This window comes from Trichoplax adhaerens, genomic scaffold (genome assembly GCF_000150275.1).
Source record: "Trichoplax adhaerens TRIADscaffold_1 genomic scaffold, whole genome shotgun sequence".
Lineage (NCBI taxonomy): Eukaryota > Metazoa > Placozoa > Uniplacotomia > Trichoplacea > Trichoplacidae > Trichoplax > Trichoplax adhaerens.
This window is the reverse complement of record NW_002060943.1, coordinates 4,882,941-4,906,455: the sequence shown is the minus strand read 5'-3', so window position 1 is coordinate 4,906,455 and position 23,515 is coordinate 4,882,941. Positions and strand designations below refer to the sequence as shown.

At 30.0% G+C, this 23,515-nt stretch overlaps 3 protein-coding genes across 3 annotated transcripts; 2 read left to right on the top strand and 1 right to left on the bottom strand.

The window, feature by feature from the left end:
- Positions 1 to 752: 752 nt before the first annotated feature.
- TRIADDRAFT_51797 (uncharacterized protein) lies at positions 753 to 2,928 on the top strand (the record flags this gene model as incomplete). Its single annotated transcript, XM_002108614.1, has 6 exons — positions 753 to 783; positions 1,273 to 1,389; positions 1,707 to 1,823; positions 1,893 to 2,001; positions 2,541 to 2,612; positions 2,853 to 2,928. 6 exons carry the CDS (start codon positions 753 to 755, stop codon positions 2,926 to 2,928), a joined length of 522 nt encoding a protein of 173 aa, XP_002108650.1.
- Positions 2,929 to 11,686: 8,758 nt separating this feature from the next.
- On the top strand, positions 11,687 to 19,164 carry TRIADDRAFT_51796 (uncharacterized protein; the record flags this gene model as incomplete). The annotated part of the gene is made up of 17 exons (XM_002108613.1): positions 11,687 to 11,739; positions 11,869 to 11,940; positions 12,051 to 12,119; positions 12,305 to 12,397; positions 13,031 to 13,102; positions 13,278 to 13,349; positions 14,012 to 14,083; positions 14,394 to 14,465; positions 14,814 to 14,885; positions 15,458 to 15,541; positions 15,652 to 15,723; positions 16,119 to 16,193; positions 16,604 to 16,675; positions 16,776 to 16,847; positions 17,260 to 17,331; positions 17,470 to 17,541; positions 18,081 to 19,164. 17 exons carry the CDS (start codon positions 11,687 to 11,689, stop codon positions 19,162 to 19,164), a joined length of 2,250 nt encoding a protein of 749 aa, XP_002108649.1.
- Positions 19,165 to 21,273: 2,109 nt separating this feature from the next.
- Positions 21,274 to 22,587, bottom strand: TRIADDRAFT_49638 (uncharacterized protein; the record flags this gene model as incomplete). The annotated part of the gene is made up of 3 exons (XM_002107827.1): positions 21,274 to 21,666; positions 21,799 to 22,053; positions 22,471 to 22,587. The coding sequence occupies 3 exons, from the start codon at positions 22,585 to 22,587 to the stop codon at positions 21,274 to 21,276; spliced, it is 765 nt and encodes a 254-aa protein (XP_002107863.1).
- Positions 22,588 to 23,515: the final 928 nt, after the last annotated feature.

Below are 23,515 nucleotides of genomic sequence, written 5' to 3'. Positions count from 1 at the left end.
ATAAGAGCCTAATCTATATATTTAGATATTAATAATAGCCGTCTGCAATTTTAGTGCATTAGATATTCAATAAGATCGTCGTTTTATTGTTTGTCTATGTACGTTATAGATTTGTTTTTCAGATATTAAATTCCATGTAGTTAGGGTAATACCTTAAAAGAAAGTCCAGTTCTGCAGTATACTTGTATTCTTAGTGGTAATCTCGTACCGGTACGCCCAATATCTATCTCTTTAGCTACTGTAACATGTCTAAATATTGATATGACAAAAGCATGATTATGATACTTAATATGATTAATGCTAGCACATAATGCCTTACTTAACCCCAGTATTTAAAATTTCGGTCCATACGTACATTTGACAGTGCAACTATAACAAAGTCTGAACGATAAAATAATAAAACTATTGATAGGTTTTCAAAGCTAAGGCTCTTTTCCAATAGTTAAGCCCGTATTTTTTCATCATTTTCAACTGAAATAATTTTTAGTGAGGCAAAATATCTGGTACAAGCGAAGTATGAAATCAAATCCTGAACATTTAATAAACCAAATATTAAGATTAAATGACTACATTAAACCATAAAGTAAACGAAAAATGAATAAACTTGTATCATTATATACTATATATCTGTTATATGGATTCGACTATTTTATTATGAAGCTATTAAGACGTGAATTTATTATTTCGAAATAAGTGCCCGCGTAAGCGAGTATCCTTGATCAATCAGAAAGTAGACAGACGATACTACTGGTATGGGTGTCATAGAATTGACTATTTTTAAAAGTAAACTTTGCAATATACTTTAGCTCCAATGATTGTAATAAATGAAAAAGTAAATTATTTTAAGATATTAAAGATTTCATAATTAGATACGTCATAATTTGACTATTTTGATATCTAAATCTTTTAGGATATTTTGGCTGTAATGCATTCAATATATGAAATAAATTTAACCATTGTAAGATATTGAAGACTTTTTAGATAGACACGTACAAGTCACTATTAATCTGGGTTTAAACTTTATACCTTACACATTATATACCATACTTCATGAAATTTTTGTTGTTTATTTTATTATATAATCTATTTGAGCTATCAATTAGTGAATTATCTCATTTGAAATAAGCCTATATAACTATGTTAATATAATTAGTATTGTTTTACGTTTATCATCAAGTTGTAATTTATTCTGATCACGAATATCATTGTAATCATATATTCCGATTAAATGATGATGAAATTGATTTGTAAGCTTTTTTAATTTCCTTTCAGGTGCACCTGATATACCTAAGGCGCTGTTAGAGTGTGATGATGGTGCTTGTATTTCTTATACAGACTGGTGCGATTACAAGAATGATTGTCATGATGGCTCAGACGAAAAATATTGCGGTATATATAAAAAGTTGTAATAAATCAATTTTACGTATTAATAGATTTTGTTCATTAGTAAAAAATATATAATCATAATTTATTCCAGCTAAGATGTCTAGTAATTAATTTTCCTATTTTCTTTATCAATGAACCAGCTTATAAATGGTTGCAATACCGACGGGTAAATGAGTCTCAAGATCTGGGTAACAAATATTTTTAGCTGTTCCATAACTTTAAATAGACTAGATTGTTATTGAGTAAGCAACTAGATCGGTCAGAGTTGTCATAATAATTGATTTATTTTGAAAATTGTCCTGCAATAAATTATTTGATAGGTTATCCAGAGAAAAAAATTTGTAAAGAAGTAAATTGTTGCTTTTCGTCGCCATTGTTTATAAATACTGATCCAGTCGTTCGCAGATGTTCAATATACAACTATATTGAAATGTGCGGTAAGGAATATCAGATTAATTTGATAGGTTTTAATATACTCGTAACAACTATTTTTGCTTCATCCACAGTTAATATCACTTGCCCGGCTGTATGTAAATGTGATTCGGAAAAAATAGATTGTTCATTACATGAACTAATCAACGTACCAAAAGTCGATTTATCAATTTGGAAAATTTAGTAAGTTGTTAAATTTAACATTTTAAATTTACCGTTGGCGCTTTGTAGAATGATAACGATAATAGTTTACGCTATAAGCATATTTTCTCCTTGTCGTTCGATTTTGTTACAAAATCTTGCATGATATATATCGTCACAAATGCATATAAAAAATATCTGCCAGCCATTCACGTATCTACTTAAAATACAGCTGTATATCTTGCATGTGGGATTCGCTTTGTATATCATCTATAATACACGTAGGCGATTAGGGTAACCTTCATAACGAAAAGAGTTTCAGTCAGTTTTGAAGGGATAACTTAGCAAAATAATATTCAATGTCCGTACATTAATACAGAAAAGGATATCAAGAGTGATAGCAATATTGTATTGATTCTGTGTGTCCTAGAATTATTGAATCAAATTCATAGCAAGATTATGTACACTTTCATGACCTTATGATATATTTGGATACTTTAATTCTATTTTCTAAAGAATAATCATCGGGAAGTAACAAGGCATCATATTAATTTAATTATTTCTGTTGAATTACACACTAGTTTGTTAAAAGATAATTTGATCAAAGAACTAAAGCCGGAAAATTTGAAAGCATTCTTTGGACTGAGGACTTTGTAAGCCAATACTTCTACTGTATCAGCAAAGCATTTTCGTATACACTTATGTTTCTAAAATAATATTTTCATGGCAACTGCCATTGGACTTTTGTAGTCGCTTGGACATGATTCCTCGTGTTTCATTAAGCACTTTTCATATCCAAGTGTTCAACCGCTTGATTAATCTTATTCTATCATTATAGTTTAAATTAATGAAATGGTTAATTTTAACTTTTACTATCTTACCCTATATTACAGCGATGCTGGCTCCAACAAAATTCAGCGTATAGCTCCAGATTCCTTTAACAATTTGACTCAACTCTCAACATTGTAAATCATCATTTATGTACCGATAAGAAGAGAAACTAATAGTAGCATAAAAAGTAATGATATATCTGCATTAATATTATTAATATAAATAGATCACTAGAAAGAAATACGATTGAAGAACTGGATCCTAGCTTATTTAGATATCTTAAACAGCTGAATTTGTTGTAAGTTCTTGAATTAATTATAGTAAATTTTTCTACATGTATGGCAATAATAAACGAATTTTTTTTATCTTTTCTATTAAATAACTTATTGACGAAAACTGATCTTTAAAATTTTACAATTTTTATAGACATTTAGGATATAACAGAATTTCTAAATTAGCTGATTATCAATTCGCTAATTTAACCCAGCTACATTTCTTGTAAGTTTTTAAAAACTAATTAGCTTTTTCAAAATTCAGTTCTGCTCCTTTAGTTATGAAGCTAAGATGAAGATATAGCCTATTATAATTGATATTTCGAAATATGCACATAATGTAGTTGAGGCATTACTTCTTACTCCATGCCACAAAACAGCTTTGCAACAAGATAACGTAATGTACGATCAATAAGTCAATTCCTTGAACCACGTATCAAGGAACGATATCTGCACTATCACAAACACTTTTGCTCTACTAGCAGTCTATACAAAGACTTAAACGCCTCGTATTTTACGTTAAACACTAAGTTTAAGAATTCACTTTATTTCACGATATACTGCATTTATATACTATTCCTCAATAGTTCATGAGTCATAGTTAATACAATTAACATTGGAATCATTTACTGAATTAGATATTAATTTTAGCTACTGCTCCCTTAATGCAGACAACAGTATTTACGAACATAGACATATAATGACTAATACAGAATAGTCAGATTACGATATGTCCTATCACGGAACATTTCCATGATAATTTACAGTCTACCATAAGTAAATTACAATTACAATGATTCGAACTGTAAGTAGATGATTTGCATTTCCTACTATAACTATTAATTTCAGTATGTGTATAAGTGTCACTGTCAAAAAAGTCAGTGCTATATTAAAACACAGTATATCCAAATTAGAAGTTAACTAAATAAGGATAGTCTAACAGAATTATCCTAACATTGATATTTCTACTGTAATACAGTAATAACACTGTAACACTCCAATAATGAAATTGCCAACCGATTCGTGTTTGAAGCAATTTTATCATTCTATGTAACGTTATTGTATCAATTTCAATCAGTTATATCTATATTTTACTATAGGATATTGCTTTTATTTGATATACGTACATGTTTATGTATTGCTTACTTCATAGTCTGGGATAGTTGCTTACCTAAATGTATTTAATTAAAACTTCATTTGATGTTTTAGCCGGCCTATTGATCAGTCATACAGGCTATTTATTTTACCATATAAATTATATTCTTACCAAGAATCCTTAGCATTTCATCTGGAAGTTTCATAGCTTTTTCTAGCATTCATACCTACTTTTTAATTTACTGCACTGCTTAGATTCATTTTGAATAGCATTAGCTTACATTAATGATGCCTACTTCTAACTATCAGAAGGTTCTTGCCAAGAATTAATAGCGCATTATTTACAAAAATAGTAATGCACTTAATTGACCGCGTCATTCTTCACTTCAATGCTTCTTAGGTTCTTGCTAAGTAATCGTTTAAAGTCTGTCGAACCTCTACACTTCAAGGGATTATCGTCGCTTTTAACATTGTAAGATAGTAATAGCGTATTTAAAATCGTTTACTAAAATATATTTAGAACTTTGATTAATGCGATAGCGCTGCAGGATTTATAGGACTAAGTCAAGACCTTTTACGGATTGATAAAATATTCAGATTCTCATATGTATTTTAAAAATTATTGTTAATCAGATCGTTGATAGAAAATAGTTATTGATTAATTAGCGGCATAACCTAAACTCCTTTAGAATACACATGTACTAGAATTATATTAGAAATTTTATTTCCACATTTCACAGGGTCCATAACTTTAACAATTTATTCATATTTTGATCTTTTAAACTCCTCATGTCTGAAAGCTGTATCAATTCAAAGAATACATTATTGAAGCCAAAATATCAAATTTAACATTTGATAATATACAGTCACAAACCAGCTTCGTGACAAAGATAACGTATAGCAAATCTCTAAATCACTATAGTCTTGGGAATTCAGTATCCCTTAACTATCTCACAAGAATTTAGACGCCTTTGCTTCTACGTTAAACAACTATAGAACTCTTCTTTATTCAACTATTTGCCGAGCTTAAATACTCTTCAGCAGCAGCTATCATGTATCAGTCATAACAGTAGTTCTTGAAATTTAGTTCATATTGTATAGCTAAATTAGTACAGAAATTATTCATAATTTTAGACATGTACTGAACGATTCTAGATAATTAGATTACAGTATGTCCATACTCAGAATTATTTATAGTATCATCTGTAACTGAATATCTTCAGGATATTCATCACAAACGTTACATGGCATAACATTATAATCAATTAACATTAGTTACCGTATAAGAACTCTTACTACAGTACAGTATAATTTACTGTAATAAAATAATAACTATCGTAGTTCTTACTGTAAGTCATTATTAGTTTTCTCCATATATAAATGTTTACCACTAAATTTAATCATTTACTCTTTACGGTGATTCGTACCATGACGTATATGAAATAGCAAATTATTGAAAAATAATAACCGGATCCTTGTCCTATAATCTGTTGAGAAAAGTTTCATGAACAAATTTAGTAATATTGTAAAAAACTCTAAATACTACAATATAGACTTTAATGAGCACAGTTGCAATAGCTATTCATTAATCGAGATTTTAATCAATACAAGTAGCATTCCAAGAAACAATATAGATTGATTATTTTTTGCCACCATAATTAGCATCATTCTGATCCGAAATTCTGTTACAGAGATTTACAAGACAACCAGATTCAATATTTACCAGACAATTTATTTGAAGATCTTCATCAATTGAATTTTCTGTTAGTTTGAGAAATATGGAAAAAAATTAATAACACTACCTTACATGGGTACATTATTTAATTAAATAGTTACTATTTGTTCCAATTGATCAATTTCAAAGGCATTTAGATGCTAATCGAATTGGAGAAATTGGCGAAGGATTTTTAAATGGCTTGTCAGGCTTACTGAATTTGTAAAAATAGCTAATTTATATCGATGTGTGATGTCAGTTTTAGCTTATACTTTACTAACTGCGCATAAAATTCATATATATATGGCATTAAACTTTCTAGAAAGGTTTCTTTAAATAATTTAACTAGCCTGATGGCTTTAAAAGGGCAAGCAGGAGCTATCAGAACATTGTAAGTTTATATACTCTTTAGTCCATAAGCGAGATTCAGTAGTGGTACCAAGCTTTTAGATAGATGTGTTCTACATTATCTATAAACATTAGTTAAAGTATACAATTCTTTGCTATAACAGAGAACTAACCACAAACGAAATCAAAGAACTAGAAAAATTCAATTTTGCCAATATGACTAAACTATCAATTTTGTAAGATCCTAGATGACAGCTATTAAGGACTATGTTATTTAATTTATTCTATTACTTTCGTAAGAAATGTCTTCTTTAATAAGAATTCTTAGCAACAACTATCTAACGGAAATTAAAAACGAGACATTTACAGGATTATCTCAACTAAATACGCTGTAAGTACACGTAATCAAAATAAGTTGGTATTCAGTTAAAATTTTATTTGAATAATAGTGTCGATAATCTCATCGATAATTATTTCTTAAAAAAACAAACAATTTAATGTGCAATGCAATAATTGGTTGCAACGTTACACTACTTTAATTAAAAAATAAATCAAGTTAAGGATAATTTCTTCGATCTGAAATTTAGTTTTTATATGCCTGACGACAATATTATCGCTTAGACCAAGCTTTATATACAGTACAGTGCTGACTTCGAATGTACATGCAACTGTTATTGAACAAAATATCGAAGGATAAGTTACACTCAGCTTAGGCTGGAAAATATCATTTACTTAGTTTACTTATTCACTGATTGAATTCAGTTCGAAAACACCTGTAAAGTACTCCATTATCCCAGACTTGCAAATCTGAAATACAGGCAATTCTTATATTGCAAATAGAGCTATTACTTTGGAACTTGATCATCTAGCCAAATTGTTCTGGAATCATTTTTAAGCTATTGTCTTTAATGATGATTTACTATAAATCTTTCATTATCGAAATATCTGATCATCATTAATTTCTATAAATATTAAATGTGGTTGTCTATAGTTTGATCTTTTCATCACAACGACAATTACAGTAGAGTAATTACGATCCGTTGTGATTAAGGTTTTCGTTTTTTGCTACCTATGTGAAGAAAACAAATTACATTGATCTCGAAAAGAGCTTATTTAATTATTGCATTTATTTCTTAGTTTCTTGCCTCACAATTATATTGAAAAACTAGAAGGACATATATTTAAAGAATTATCCTCACTTGAAAGATTGTAAGTATAAAAGAAAATGTTCTGCCGATATTTTTTCCATTCATTCTTAGTAAAAGATATATTAGTATTTACATTTTTATAATTGTTGTCCCAACGAATGTAACACCGTAGCCAATCTCTAGTGGTTTGCATGTATACCGTATGATGATCATATAGTTATCCTACCCGTTTGTGCAAAAAACTAATGTCGAACAGATATCTTAGACTGGAGTAATATCGAGATAGCAAACAAGATATGAAACACTGAGAATTTAGATTAACTCTAACGTTGTATACTGATAACGAACCTGTTTTACCCAATAATTGAAATACCTTAATTTGCATCATACGAGTACAATATGGCTACAACGCGAATGAATAACAAGGTTTCATATCCATTTAGGGAATTATTCTCCAATCGGATCAATTACATGGATAAGAATGCCTTTTTTGGTTTAGATAGTCTTCATTCATTGTAAGATTGAAATTTGATCTATTAATTGTTTTAAAATTCAACTTTTAGCTCAGTTAACAAGATCCATTTTCGGTCATTATCAAGGATATTATCATCCAATCAATTGAGCACATTGCAGCAGGAGCAATTCTATTATTTGCCAAAACTAACGACATTGTAAGACTACAAACTTAGCGGTTGTTGAATATTTTTTACAAATTTATGATTGTATGCTAAATGCTTTTAAATACAAATATTCTAATTTTCTATCCAATCTACTGAAATTTAATGCCAATTAATGGCTTTAACTACAGAATATTTAATCGATATTATCTAATAACGTTGCTAATTCATCGGCAACGATAGAAAAATGTCGGCAGCTTAAAATAGTCGAATGTAATTGCCTTCGTTTTAGTTCGAGATATATTGTGAACTGTAGTAGCATGGTGTTACGGAGCAAAGCACCGTACTTGCTAATTAAATAGATTTTGTCAGTATTTAGCTAATGGATCATACTGGTAAGCATAATTGAAATTAAGAATATTAATGTCTAGATTGCTAGACGACAAAAGGCATAATTGTATTTGCAATTAATTAGTAGAGCCTATATACAATAGATATTAATAATGGCGATACGTTAGCACCCGCTACTGAGTTCCTTATTAGATCGTGTACGAGAAGGTACTCGGCTACTCTACTAATAAAAACTATACTAATCTTTTAGAACAGACTTATCCCTGTGTGACCGAAAGTAGTAAAGAACTACCTACAGTAGATCTCCAGGTGTAGAGGAGCAAGGCATAAGTAATCTATTAGTTTAGTGTAGTAGTTCGCAACATAAGTTTGTGACACATGGATAGAAGAATAATTTGACTTTAATATTTGAAACAGCTTGGCTATCTTTTAGATTTTTAATTTACCCTGGATTTGTTACGTATTGACATTAAGTCTAATTTTTACTTACCATTAGGGATCTATCCAGGAATAAATTGACTACCTTAAAAGATACTTTTTTTGAGGGCTTACACAGTTTGTCGACTTTGTAAGATTACTAAAAATATAATTTCTTTGCTGATTAAACCTCGCTATATTCTAGTGATAAGATGTAGACATAATTATAGAATCTGTTCGATTCGTCGGCGTTTGTAAGATTATGAAAAGTTTCTTATGAAAGTACTTGAATTGTTGGTTTGGAGCTGAACATAAAATACATGAACCATAACATACAACATTCTATCATTACTTAGCTATCGGATTTTTTACTACCCGATTCAGTTAATCATATGATTTTGAAGTTATACAGTAACCATTACAATGATATACTAATTACGAATTGGCACTATATGTGAAGATAAACATTAATAATACTGATTTATACGATAATAATCAGTCACAATGGTACGAACACCATATTCAAATATCATCAAATTAACCGTATTTTAGACTCTGATTCAATTTGGTAGTTGGCTATAAGATAGTAATTATTCGATCTTATCTACATTTAAAACAATGGTTAGCTTAGAAAAATATAGGAGACGGTGCTTCATCAGATTAGATAAATTACAGCTTAATAGGCATGTGCATTAGATTCTCAAATTTGCACCTGATCAATTTAAAATGCATATTATATATGCTAGTAAAATGATGTAAAGTCAGCTCCCTCTTACTAAATGTATTACTATCTAACACGCAACAAGATGAAGATTAAAATCTATTTTCTGGCTATTTTTAACCAAATTTGGAATATACAGCCAAATATTACGAAATAAATGATTCTTACAGTGCTGATATATATTACAGGGTTAATATGATAGCGTCGGATAACAAAATTTTAGCTGTTTCCTACTGTAATAGCTTTAATATGCAAGAATAGACATTATCTAAATTTGCAATTCTTAACATTTTAATCGAATATGAATATTTGTAGCAAAATAATAAGAAACATTTTCTGGAAAACTATTTAGACGGCTTTCCAATAATCAGATTCAAGATTTTAATGTAAAATGTTTTACTAAACTACCTACATTGACAACCTTGTAAGTACCTTTATTGACTAAAAGCTTTCTTAGTTTCTCTAAAATTATACTAGTCTACACAAACACTTTCTAAAATTTCTCTTTATCCTAAATAAGATCGCTCTCAAACAATCGAATACATAGATTGCCAACAAGTGATTGTAGCTTCTTACAAAATTTAACGGAACTGTAAGTTGAAACTTATCCAGCTATTGCAAATACCTTAAATTTTTTACCTGTATCTTCTATCGCAGATGGTTTATAGCGTCATTTCTAACTTGAGATGGATCAGTAACAGTTGATAATTTTTAAATGCTGAGCGAAATATCAACCGACCAAGTCAAAATCTTTCAATATTAGAAGCAGTGCCAGTCATTTCATCAGCAATAATTTATTGAGATAGATTTATTAAATTAATTTTTATTGAAGCAACTTTGGGCAATCCAGCTTATGAGTATTTGCTCTACATTTATAGATAGTTATTCTTTAGTATTTCATTTTAAAGTCTAAATGTTTTATCTGTAATAAGAAAATAATCCTAGTGTCCTAAAACTATTTCCACTTGTGTCTTTTTTTGTCCTTTAAAGCATTTATATTTACGGAGTTTATTTCAGTTTAAAAACGAAGTCAAGATAGCCATTTACTATTGCATACTTCTGTCACAAACCAACTTCGTGACAAGTATAACGTAAAACAAATCTCTAAATTACTATAGTCTCCGGGATTCAGTATCCCTACTTACAAGAATTTAGACGCCTTTGATTCTACGTTAAAACAACTATACAATTGAGAACTGCTTTATTCAACTATCTGACGGGTTTATATACCCTTCTACAGCAGCTAACATTCACAAGTCATCTTATAATAACACTTGGGTGAGAACATCTACTAACTAGTTTTTCACAGTCGGACTACAATATGTCCATTCACAGAATCATTTCAGCACATATTACAGCACAGCAATAAATTTACTGTAACACATTTATAATTAGAGTAACTCCTATTGTAAGTAACTAGTTGTAATATAATATCACTATACTATATTAACCAAATTTAGATAGCTATTTCTTCACGGTAGTTCGTACCGTGACAACTTCGTGCCGTGCAGTTATCCTAAACTTATATATATAAAAGTAAAAATTTAATATCTTAGATTGTTAAGAAGACGTATGTCAGGTAGAGATTTTACTTTTCTTTCGCAAATGACAGTCTAATATTGTAGCCTTTTCTTGGTATTAAATTCACGAATAATTTGGGGTAAATCTTACTATCATATTTGATCATAAATTAATTTCTTTTTGATACATTATATCATTGGATAAACATATTAATTTTATTGTACATCTATACCGTAAGTATGCAAAAAACTCCTTCCTGAAAACTAATTTAGTAGGGAAATATTAGCAGTGGCAAATTTGTACAGTTCTGTTATCAGAATGTTACTTGTTAGAGCCCTCAGTTTTACCTAACGGAACCGAATGCGCACAGGATTTATTTGCTTACTGTTCCTAAGCCAATGATTTACCGTCGCAATAGAAGCATGCTGCCCCTCCATATATAACTATATAATCGGTCTAGAGAAATATACCATATATTACCATTTTACGATGTCTAAAATGAACTTTCACACTTATATTCTAAATTGAATTCAAATACCATGATTTTCATTTCGCATGATTTCAAAAAGAGAAATGAATTGAAATATATGATTCTGCTTGCATACTAGCGTTCAACAACTATTATGCATAAGTATATAAAATGATAGCTTATTAGCTGATAATTATCCCACAGAAGCCTGGAAGGAAATAGGATGCGTGAGATACAGGACAATAGTTTTTTAGGTTTATCAGCGTTACTGAAATTGTAAGTTACTACCTTAACATCTACTGTAATGCAGAATTTAATTACTGGAATGATGATTGCTAGGAAACATGATAAAATTACATCAACTTGATCTATTGTAACGTTATAAGCTCATTTTGATTATTGTAGAGATTTAAGTAGCAATCGATTGAGGATTATTAGCAATAAAGCATTTGCTGGTTTATTATCTTTGAAAGAGTTGTAAGTGAAACAATTGTAATCCATTTTAAGCTATAAAATGGTATGATAAGTTAACAATTCCAACTAACGATTTGAGTTAAGAAGCACTATTGGTACTGAATCTTTATTAGGATTATCACACGGAACAACTTGAAATCTATTAACGGAGAAATCTGTAACTTTTCAAGATTGGAGAAATTGTAAGTAACTAGTTATATTGGCTATACAATAATAAATCGAAATTGATCTAGTAAAGAAGTTAGTATCCATTCAATAATAATATAAAAACTTAAAAATGAAAGCTTAGAATAGATATCTCACAAGTTACTTCAATTAAGTGTGTAACCGTTGATAAATTTGATTCTTCTGCTTTTATTTCAAATAGAAATTTAAATGATAATGCCATTGAACGTATTAAACCGAAAACTTTTGATCGCTGTATTCATTTAAAAAATCTGTATGTAGCCTTCAAGAATAGGTTTTATAAATTTCGAATTTGTTTTCAATTGTGATGTACGTAAGACCGTTACATCTTCTTTATAAGAAATTACTGATTATAAACATCTTTACTTTAAACACACAAGATTTATCCAAAATAATGGATTACGGAAGTTGGAAATAGACCAATTCTACACTTTAAATAACTTGACAGAAATGTAAGCTATACTGTTAACCTTAGTGAATAACTTAGCGGCTCCCATTCGCATAGCAGCTGTCAAGTTCGAAAGATCAGAGTAATTAAGTCTTTTATAAACTTCCCTAAAACCTTTATTATAAATCGTCCAATGGTTAATCTTTATTTCAATGACGTACTTATTGCAACTTAAAGTTAGAGTTTAATTATTGCTTATCAATTCTAAAAGGCATGATTTTTTTGTAAATATTGTATCTTAAAGAGTTAATACTATTCTAAAAAATTTTTAAATAAACAAACACGAGCAAAAGTGTTCAATCTTACTTTAGTTGCAATTGCTGACTGGATTATTTATTATAACCTAAAATGCCTATAACTTTTACATTTGCAGCACCTATTAACACTAAAAATGAAGATTATTATTATATTTATAAGCCATGAATTAAAGCTAATATAATTTTCTTCCTTTTATATCAGACGTTTAAGTAATAATGCCCTTAGAGAGTTAAAAACTGGAACATTTAAAGGCCTAAAGCAGTTGAAAATTTTGTAAGCTGTTTCTCTAAAGATTGCAATCGTGCTTGATTGCGTTAATGTATTAAATTATAGTTACATATTATTTGATATAATTGTAATTTGATAGCACTACAGTCGGTCTAGATGTAACTAGTTATAAAGAAAACAATAACTAATCATTTTTTATTAATATCTGTATACATTATAGGGATTTATCCAATAATAAATTACTAACTCTTGGTGAAAACCTAACTGATGGAATGACAAAATTACATACCCTGTAAGTAGCTTCAAGTAGAACTAATTTTTATAGAGTAGCTTGAGCATAGCTGCTGTAAAATAGGTTCCTTAACATTACTTATCTAGTAATATATTGATATTAATTTTATCTTTGACGTAGCTTCTAGTAGAACTAGTTTTTACGGAGTAGCTTTAGCGTAGCTGCTGTAATATAGTTTCCTTAAGATTGCTTATCTAGGAATATAATGACATTAATTTATCTATGACGTTTGATATGTTTTCAATAGATTAGTACATAGTTTTCTAATATTGTCTCGGTGCCGATAACTCATCTTTTTGTCAGTTTACTATGAATTGACTGATTTTCAATAAAGTTTGGGCTCAGTTTGTCTTGAAAAAGTTCATAATGAAAATGTACCTTAAGAGCGACTAGAGATAGTATCCTTCCTCCTGACGATGGTAGATCGTCAGAATTTGGAGTCGCACTATAGGTAGACATCGAGGAGGGCAAATCAACAATACTTTACAGTATTTACAAATTTTAGATTTGTAGCACTAGCATACTAGTATTGGTTGATATCGATCTGCTATCGATATCATCTGTTAATTTCGAGTTTATTTGCAAAACAGTATGATCGAAAACGCAAAATAATTTTAAGCCAAGTCACATTAATGCTAATTTATAACATTTTTATTTATTAGCTTGCTGAATAATAACGATTTGCAAAGTATTAATGGAATATTCAATCAGGAAATGCCAAAATTATGGGAATTGTGAGGAGATTAGTGAAATTGATGAAAAATTCATTTACGATTTAATCCTTTATATAACTCATATCAGTTACGATGTTATTGTGTTTGTACCCACCCTAATGTCCTTTTATTATCACATCATGAAATTATAGGGACCTTAGTAACAATAATATTAAATTTAACCAGTCCAAACCTTTTAGTAATTTAAAATTTTTAACAGTTTTGTAAGTAGAATACTCCAGCAGTTTGGATGATAATTATTAAGCCGCTACATATAATATTACCTGAATAATATTTATCCTTATATCATAATATGCTATCTCTCTATCAGAAAACTAGCTGAAAATAAGTTAGACTATTTGGAAGATGGCTTATTCAAAAATATATTCTCCCTTTTCGAATTGTAAGTCTCACATTTAGATAGATTGTCTAGTACTTTAGATTTAACTGACTATAGCTTTGATTTTGACTTAAGAATTTTATTGCAAATACAGTTTGGAATCATATTTTAATTTTCTCGAAATTCCTTATATCAAGAGTTACATAGATCAAGTTGTCTCTTTGCAATCTTCGTCATTAGACTATTATTGCTAATAGTATTTCATAATAATTTTAAATTATAGATAAAGCTAAGAATTTAAATCTTGTTCATTGTTGTATTTCATCACCAGAATTTTGTTGCTTACTGAGCAATAACTTTTTACTAGAAGAATCAAAATAACTTGAGTAATGTGTTCCTTAAATAATGCAGAAATTTAGCTAAGAATAGACTATGGAATTTACCATGTCACCTGCTTAGTCATTTATTGGTCTTAACAAAGCTGTAAGTTAAAGTACATACTCTAAAGATAGCTCAATTATGTAGTTTAATAATTTCTTTACTGATATGAAATATGCGCCATTCTTTATCTATATTATCTACACCGTATTTTATGATAACAGCAAACAGCCTAAAAGCCTAAATGCTAGCTTTCTGTTTTACAATGCTTTTATGGCACGAAAAGGCTTTCAATCTTCTTTAATAGACGAAATATATGTCTCTGTCTATCTATATTAATAACCTATAAAAATGATAAATACTAGTCCTTTAATTTTGTAACGGTAAATAGTTATTCAAATTATATACATCTATTAATTTTACTGTGACAGATACGCTTTGAATACTGTCTTGGCTTTTGAATCTAACTTATGCACATTATTATATGTATTTTAGAGATTTCAGCTGGAATAATGCGATTACCATTGATTATCGATGCTATTCTATTTTATCACGGCTCATGCAATTGTACGTGTCTAATTTAAAATGATAGCTATATTATTCTAAGTGAGCACTTTTAAATGAAAGTCATTTGTCTTGATTAAGCTAATAAATAATTTTTTCAATTTGAATAATAGAGATATCAGTCACACTAAAGTTATATTCGGTGAAGATTGGTATAACATTGTTCATTCAGGATATTTCAACAATTTGAAGGCCTTGTTAGTAATTATCATTTCTTAGGATTGGATTTTATAGAGATTGTATGGAAGCATCTTCCTACACAAATTTTTACTTATTACTAAATTAATTTCTGTTAATACTACATTAGGGGCTTAGCTGATAGCAACATGACTACACCTGATGATCACATGTTTAAGCATTTTAAAAAATTGCAAATTTTGTAAGAGCTGTTTGTTGGTCTTACTTGTTACAAATTTGAATTTATTTATAGCATTGTAGGTTAAGATGTTGGCATATTAATTCATTTGTCCAATATTACAGAGACTTAGCGGATAACAATCTCAGTTTAATCTCCGCTAAAGAACTCATACGTCCGCTACATAACCTAAAAATTCTGTAAATATGCATTATTAGACTTTTTAAATTTTTAACTGTTAATAACATTTTTATAGCGGTAGAGCAAATATTAGCCGCTAATCTATTTGTATTACATATGTAGTGATGTGTTAGCTGATCGCATTTAAGATATAGTTTAAATAAGGAGATTTATTTGATATCTTTTCTTATTTGCAAGTATTTCGTTGAAGTATTAAGTGACAATTAATACTTGATTAGGGATTTGAGTCGAAATAATATCCAAGAATTTTTGCCGGAAGTTTTGGTCAATCAAGGAGAATCATTGATATCACTGTAAGTATTAATATTTCCTTAAATTTTTCTTCCAACAAAATGGGATACCTTTTTCTAATTAAATGGCACATAGATTGCAGCTAGAAAATATCTTTGACCGGTAAATTTAAATTAGAAATTCATATTTCAAAAGCCATGTAACCATTGTAAGCCCCTTGGAAACTGTATTTATTTTAATCCAAGAAATTTATAAGTTCTTAATTTTGAAATTTATTATTTCAATTGATATTTGCTTTTCTTATTACCTGATATTAAACTCATATTTTTAACTGATAATTTACAAGACTTCCTCAAACAAAGTGATTCATCCTCTGTTTCATAGATTTAAAGCTGAAAATATAGAGCAATTGTATATGGATTGGATTCCTGTTTTCTTACCATATTATTTTACCATGTTTTATTAATTATAGAATCCTAAACGGTAACGATCTTCAATCATTTCAGACCTATCACTTGATGAGGCATTATCGATTGCGAGAACTGTAAGTATACGCTAAAACTATTCCATATATCTACGCAAATCTTGCAATAAAAATGATTTTAAATAAAGCTTTAAATTAATTATTAAACTTTCTTCATTAGGCATCTAGCCAAAAATAAAATAGAGTATTTTAATAATGAAAATCGATCAGATATTAATCGAATTCATATTTTGTAAGTTTATTCAATTGATCGAATTAGTAAAATGAGGAATAAGTTTTTCGATTTTAGTAGATTGCATAGCTAATGACATATGCTTAGTTTATAATATTTTGATATACGAGTAACCATTGAATTTAAGGCTAAAATCTTATTAATAGGAAACTAGTCGAGGTTACAATGTAAATTAATACTATTAATTCATTGTTAATGAATAGATTGATTTATTTACTTTTGGGTACCTACCCGTTATAGGAATCTGGCTCATAATAGGATATCTAATGTTTGTGGTTCCTTCTTTAATGGTTATCAGTATCTTGAAAATTTGTAAGACAAATAGATTAGCGTTATTATGTCTTTTAAGAATTTAAAATATATATTCGATTTATTCTCGAATGTTAATACCATGATTTCTGTTGGGCTTTAGGACCTTAGATGAAAATAACGTACGGGTTATTACTCATAATTGTTTTTCATCTATGTCTTTACTAAGAATACTGTAAGTTTAGCAGCATTAATTGACTTCACATTGTTCGCAATAATTCATAATTACAAATTCCTTTGTCTAGATGATAAAAATTTTGTTTTGCTGATGAGATAAATTGCTAAATTTAACAACACCGGATCTCATATCTAGGTCATTAAAAAATAATCCTTTGGTTGATCTAGCTTCGGAGCCATTTTATGGATTAATTAGGCTACAGAATTTGTACGTAATTATCCTATTGTAAATTAGTGAAATCAATTGCATCGCGTAAAACTGACACCTTAGATACTTTATTTTTTAATTCTTATTCTAGAACTGTAAAAATGTTACTATGATAGCTAAATACGCGTATATGGATAATTCTATTTATAGTACTGTCTGTATTCTTATTTTAAAGATTTTACGAAATCAATAACCGTATGGAAATTATAATTTCAGCTTTAGCTGTTCATCTTTTGGAATCAATTTAAAATCCCTACTTCAAATTTATCACAAACATTCTTTATTATAGAAAATTTAGTACATTAATTTGCTATTGCAGTTAATTTCATTAGAAATTACCACGCATTCACTTATATAATAAATTTATCTACAACAGATACCTTTTGATATTTAACTACATTTACTCAAACAGGGCTTCACTTAGATACGATATCCATAATTTCCCTGAATTTATTACATCATATAGGTGCAATTTTAAAGGTTATCCACAATGTTGAGTGTATTAACTTTTTCAAATAAATTTCGACCCTTCCTTTTAGGCAATCTACTCGCGAATACTTATGTTGTCTTGTACCTGGTACTGTGGAAAGATGCAAACCTATACCCAATCAGGAGCAATTATCAACTTGTGAGAATTTATTAGCCCATAGATCGTTACAAATCTTTGTTTGGATTGTAGGTATTTTAGCTCTTATTGGCAATACGTCGGTCATAATTATGCATTGGATATGGCGTCGTAAATTTCATCGTCACTTAGTGCCGACATTTCTTATTAGCAACTTAGCCTTCACCGATTTGTTGACTGGCTTTTACCTTATCATTATTGCTGTTGCCGATCAAATCTATCACCATAACTACGCACAATATTCTGAATTCTGGTTACGGCATCCATTTTGTGTCTTTGCATGTTTTCTTACCTGCGTATCCAGTATTATGTCGGTCTTAATGATGTTTGTGATCACCATAGATCGCTATATTTGCGTGGTTTACCCATTATCTGGTAAACGATTAACTATTAAGTCGGCAAGCGCAATTGTTACTTTCTTCTGGCTAGTTAGCATATCTTATGTAGCTTTCCCGCTAATGTTTGGCTTTGGTAAATCAGCTGATGATCGTATCTACCAATATAGTAGTGTTTGCCTACCTATGAATATTCATAATTCATTCTTTCGTATTTGGATCTTAACGTCCATCGCTATCACTGTCTTAATATGGATAATTGTTAGTATATTATACTTAGCAATGTTTATCTCTATCCAGCGTACTAGAATGGCCGTTGAAAATTGTCGTAATATTCGAGAAGATGATAAACGAATTGCTGGCAGGATGTTAATAATATTATTAGCGAATTTAGCTTGTTGGATGCCCTTCTATATTGTTATGGTGCGCAGTATGCTCGATTCGGAAGTTCAAATCTATACATTGCCTTTCATTGCTGTCTTTGTATTGCCCCTCAATTCATCCATTAATCCATACTTGTATACATTCTCGGGTAGTACTAGCATGACTAGAAGTCAGAGAACGAATAAAAAGTTATCCAAAGATTATAGCACAGCAAGTTCGAAACGGCTACCTTCTCTTCCGACATTTAGTACTATATTTAAGGAATTGTCACCACTATAAAATGATAAAAAAGCAATACTTAATAGTAGTTAGTTATGGTAACAATTCATAATTTATATGCTTCTATCTGATTGAGAATGTTACTCTTTATTAGTAAAGTGATACTGATTTATAATAAAATTTTTTAATTGGCTATAATGTTGAGTCCTGTTTTGCTTCGGTTTCTATATAACACTAGATAATAGCTTAAATAATAATATAATTCCGCGATATCGGTAGGATATTGGAGATTGCAAAGGTAATATACGTCAGATAAACTTAAACTCGTAGAGTCTCCTTAATAGAAAGAGGTAGTAAATGGGTAAGATTCGTGTTATTGCTTCATATCTTGCTAGGTGTAGTAAAATTGCGCCAGAATTGTCTTTATAGGTATCGATCTGTAATTTCGTGCATTTAACTTTATCTAATGTTGGATAGAAATTGATCAATTATCGACTCTTATACTGTTATCATCGGTTATTACTTTTGCAATCTACAGATGGTTTGGTTTGGTTGGATAGATAATTTCGTCCTTATAATAGTAATGTGTAACAACTATAAACCTATTCAAGACAAGATAACTGAATCACTTATCTATTCTTATATATGAGAAATTTTTAGTATGCAAACTTTTAATAAAATGATATCATGATATAGCAAGTAATCCAGTTTATCTATATATTGCCATTATTTTAAGCTCAAAATTTGTCATTTAGTATCGGTAATTAATGACTAGAATTACTAAATATTATTGAATTGGACGCAATAGCAGGTGGCAAGTTACTATGAATGTCGATCGAATCTTAACGTGCATAAAGTTGCACCAATGATAAAATAATAATAGTAATCTGATTACCGATATGCCATGCAGAAATATTTAAATTCTTTTTATAATGATTTGCGATTTAGAATCTTTTGATTTCATTACAATTATTGCAAGAATGGGAAGATAGTCGTGCACCTTTGAAGTATAACGAACATTAATGCAATGTAGTACAGTAAAGATGTTGTCGCCGTTATGGATACAAAGACTTACTCTTTCTTCTGTACTATGCCTCTATAACTTCCATAGCAACAAGTAAAAATCTTTATAGTACTACTACAGTACTTGTATGGCCATACTATGTGAGCCAATAATAGCGATATTGCTAAGTCGATATGACAAAATTTTAATTTTTTAGATCCAAGTTCGTCAGAGAACAATTTACCATTCAGAATATTTATTGAGAACGAGATTGTTTATTCATTAATAGTTACGATTGGTACTTTTAGTCGATATCCATATCAAGAGAGTAATAACGGAAAAATGGTATCTTTATTAGAAATGTGACAAATATTCTCACGATTTCAATAAACTTGCATTACTGTTACCTTTCGACATGGCTTAAATAGACAACTTATCATTAGTCCACAAGATGTAAAAAAAATATATATAACTACGTTATATAAAATTTCAGTAAATAGCGTAAAAAATTTGCAATGACTGAACTTCTGTAAAAAACACTTTGCTCTTTATGAAATCAGTAACAATGACGAGTCGTACCGATCTATCGTTATGAACGTCTACATATATATTCGAATATACGCGTATGTACATTATTTACGGCTAGGGATCAACTTAAATTATTTTGTCTCAGAAGTTGAAATCGTACAATAATTAGTTAGATAGTAATCGTGCATTAATGAATTGAATGGCAGCTACTTACGATTCACCAGCTTAAGCTTCGTCTTCGGCGAGATACAAGGTAGAAGTATATGTTATTCTTAAAAAAAATATGATAACAGCAACATATAAAACTATACCTATTATAGGGAGGTTTGTGCGAATATCATCAAATAATTTTCATTCAAATGAAATCCAGTTGAATATAGATTCATTTTTAGTCATTTCTAATGTAGCGAAATAGGATAATATTATGGAAAGCGATAAATTTTAATAGGATCTATCATGGCTAATCGTAGGAATAGATTAAAACAATTATTACATAATCCAACAATTGGGAACTAATAATTTGTTTGAGTAAAATTCACATCTTGAATATTCAATTGACCGTTATGGCTCATATTAGGGTGAGCAAGTGGCAGGCAATGAATATGATAAAGTTATACCGCAATTTTTCAAAGATTCATTTAAACTTCTACTTTATCGTCTTCTAATGTTTTAGCAGCTTTAACGTAAGGCTCGCGGTTTAAATGAGCACGAGCGGTTGTCGTATGCCACACTAATATTTCTCTACAATTAGGCGTTATTGTCTCTAGTTGAGTTTTGTCCTGTACTAAAGATGATAGTAATGACGATTCTAAATAACCCGGTGCAACGGATGAGCTAAAGTGTGCTTGATAATTTTCTAGTATCAATTCCAAGTTGATAGCAAATCCAGCCATATCAAATGGAAAGGGCCTATTAGGATCGAAAACAACCCGCCATCCAGTAATTTTGCCGTTGTTGCAGCGAGGCCCTTCGAATCGTAATCCCCCTACAAGTCCAACAGGCCATACGCTCACTCGCTTGGTATTTCGAAACTGCAACGAAAACATAAATTTGTTACCTCATCTAGTTTGTGCAAGATTGATGATATCATTATAGAAGTATATCTTCTCTACTGCATGGGCTTCTTCAAGAATACCTATCCTACACTCGATAGTTGGATTTACCTTATTGAATAAGTCTTTATCATAAGTATTGTCATCATCAGCAAAATAGACAACTCCATTCGATTTTTTTAGTTGTATATTTTCACGTAGCCATAATAAGGCACGATTTCTCTGAGCAACCCCTCGAGGTTTTTTCCATTTGGGTTCTTTTTTCTGACGTAATAAGAAAGCTGGTGTACGAATGCTGAGCTGTGTGTAAAGTAATTTGCTGCGTTTTAGCACATTGGTCACTAATTTCGAAGTTGCATTTGCATCCTGTGAAAGTCAATATTGTGATAAAAAAAAATGATGTTATTTATTGACATGAGCGACAAGAGAATAAACATCTATGGTGTAAATCTATAGAGGTGCAGAAGAATGTTGTATCAGGCTAAACACTCCGGATCATTAAAATACTTATCATATGTACTACATAGGATCTATAACGTCATTTCGTACGACTAGGAAGAGTGTACTGTATAGTACTGTACTTATCTATTCTGGATAATTATAAATCAAGTCCAATTAGATACTGTAACTGCTACAAAGTAAAATAGCATAAAATCCTAGAACAAGTGTTGTCTTCTTACTGGCAATAACATACAGTATCGCTAATTTCTTGTAAGCAGAAAATTAATAAATTAAACGTTGAATGTTGCTATTTTACATAAGTTTATTAAAGTAGTTCGTAACCTCAACTACTATCCAATGGACGTCAGTGATATGTTGTAATGTTTGTGAAAGCCGAATTAAGTCCGCTTTTTGAGTTGCTCTGGCGTATGTCGGTGTTATAACATAGATTGTAGTCATGCTTTTACTGAATTTCTTATGAGCAAGGGTATACTGAGGGTCATCTATGGCTAACTTTTGGCTTAAAATTTCAGATTTTAAATTGCGAAGCTCTCTCTCTTTACTCGCTAAAGAACTTAGCAAGACTTCTTTTTGTCTCTTAATCGCTTGAATTGTTGATTCCAACGTTTCAATGCGTTCATCTTCGCTTCTTAATCCTAAATAAATAGCAAGTATTGATAGATGTATTAGAATTGCGAATGTAATCCTTGAACTATTCTTCTTCTTAGCAATACTATTTTGACTGTTATTGCTAGTGCAAGTTCGATAATGGACATTGACGTCTAGTGTTGTTACAAAGATGAATTCAGGTTCGTCAAGGAAGATTCAAGTCATCACATGTCGTTTTAAAGATGGTACAGTAGATAAATCGTTTGATGTTTTGAACATATAAAATGCTCAGGGTACTTATGAATTTCCTTAATGTCGTAAATTACCAGATAAAAAGAACATGTGTACAGTACAGTAAAATGCATACTGTAGGATACGGGTTCTTCTTCTTCTTCGTACCAAGCTCAATATCGGCATCTTGCGATGATGTTGATTGATATCAAGGTTGAAATACTTTCAGACGTATGCAGACATTGTCAGCGATTGTTGACAATGGAATAGAGTCATGGTGGATAGAGGTTATACTTTAGAGAGCATGTTGTCACACAGGTCAAAATTAATTTCTAGCATTACCTTCTGCACAATTCTTATTGCCACTATGGAGAATCCAAATGGTAGAGATGAAAGCTATTAGAGGGAGGACGACGATCCATTGAGTGTTGCATAGTCGCCTCTTGTTGACGGCCATTGTTGATTTACAATGATTTTTTTTTATTATTTCAGTTACAATCCAACATTACTGTACAACAGGATAACGTGTTGAAGATTTTGGCCTAGT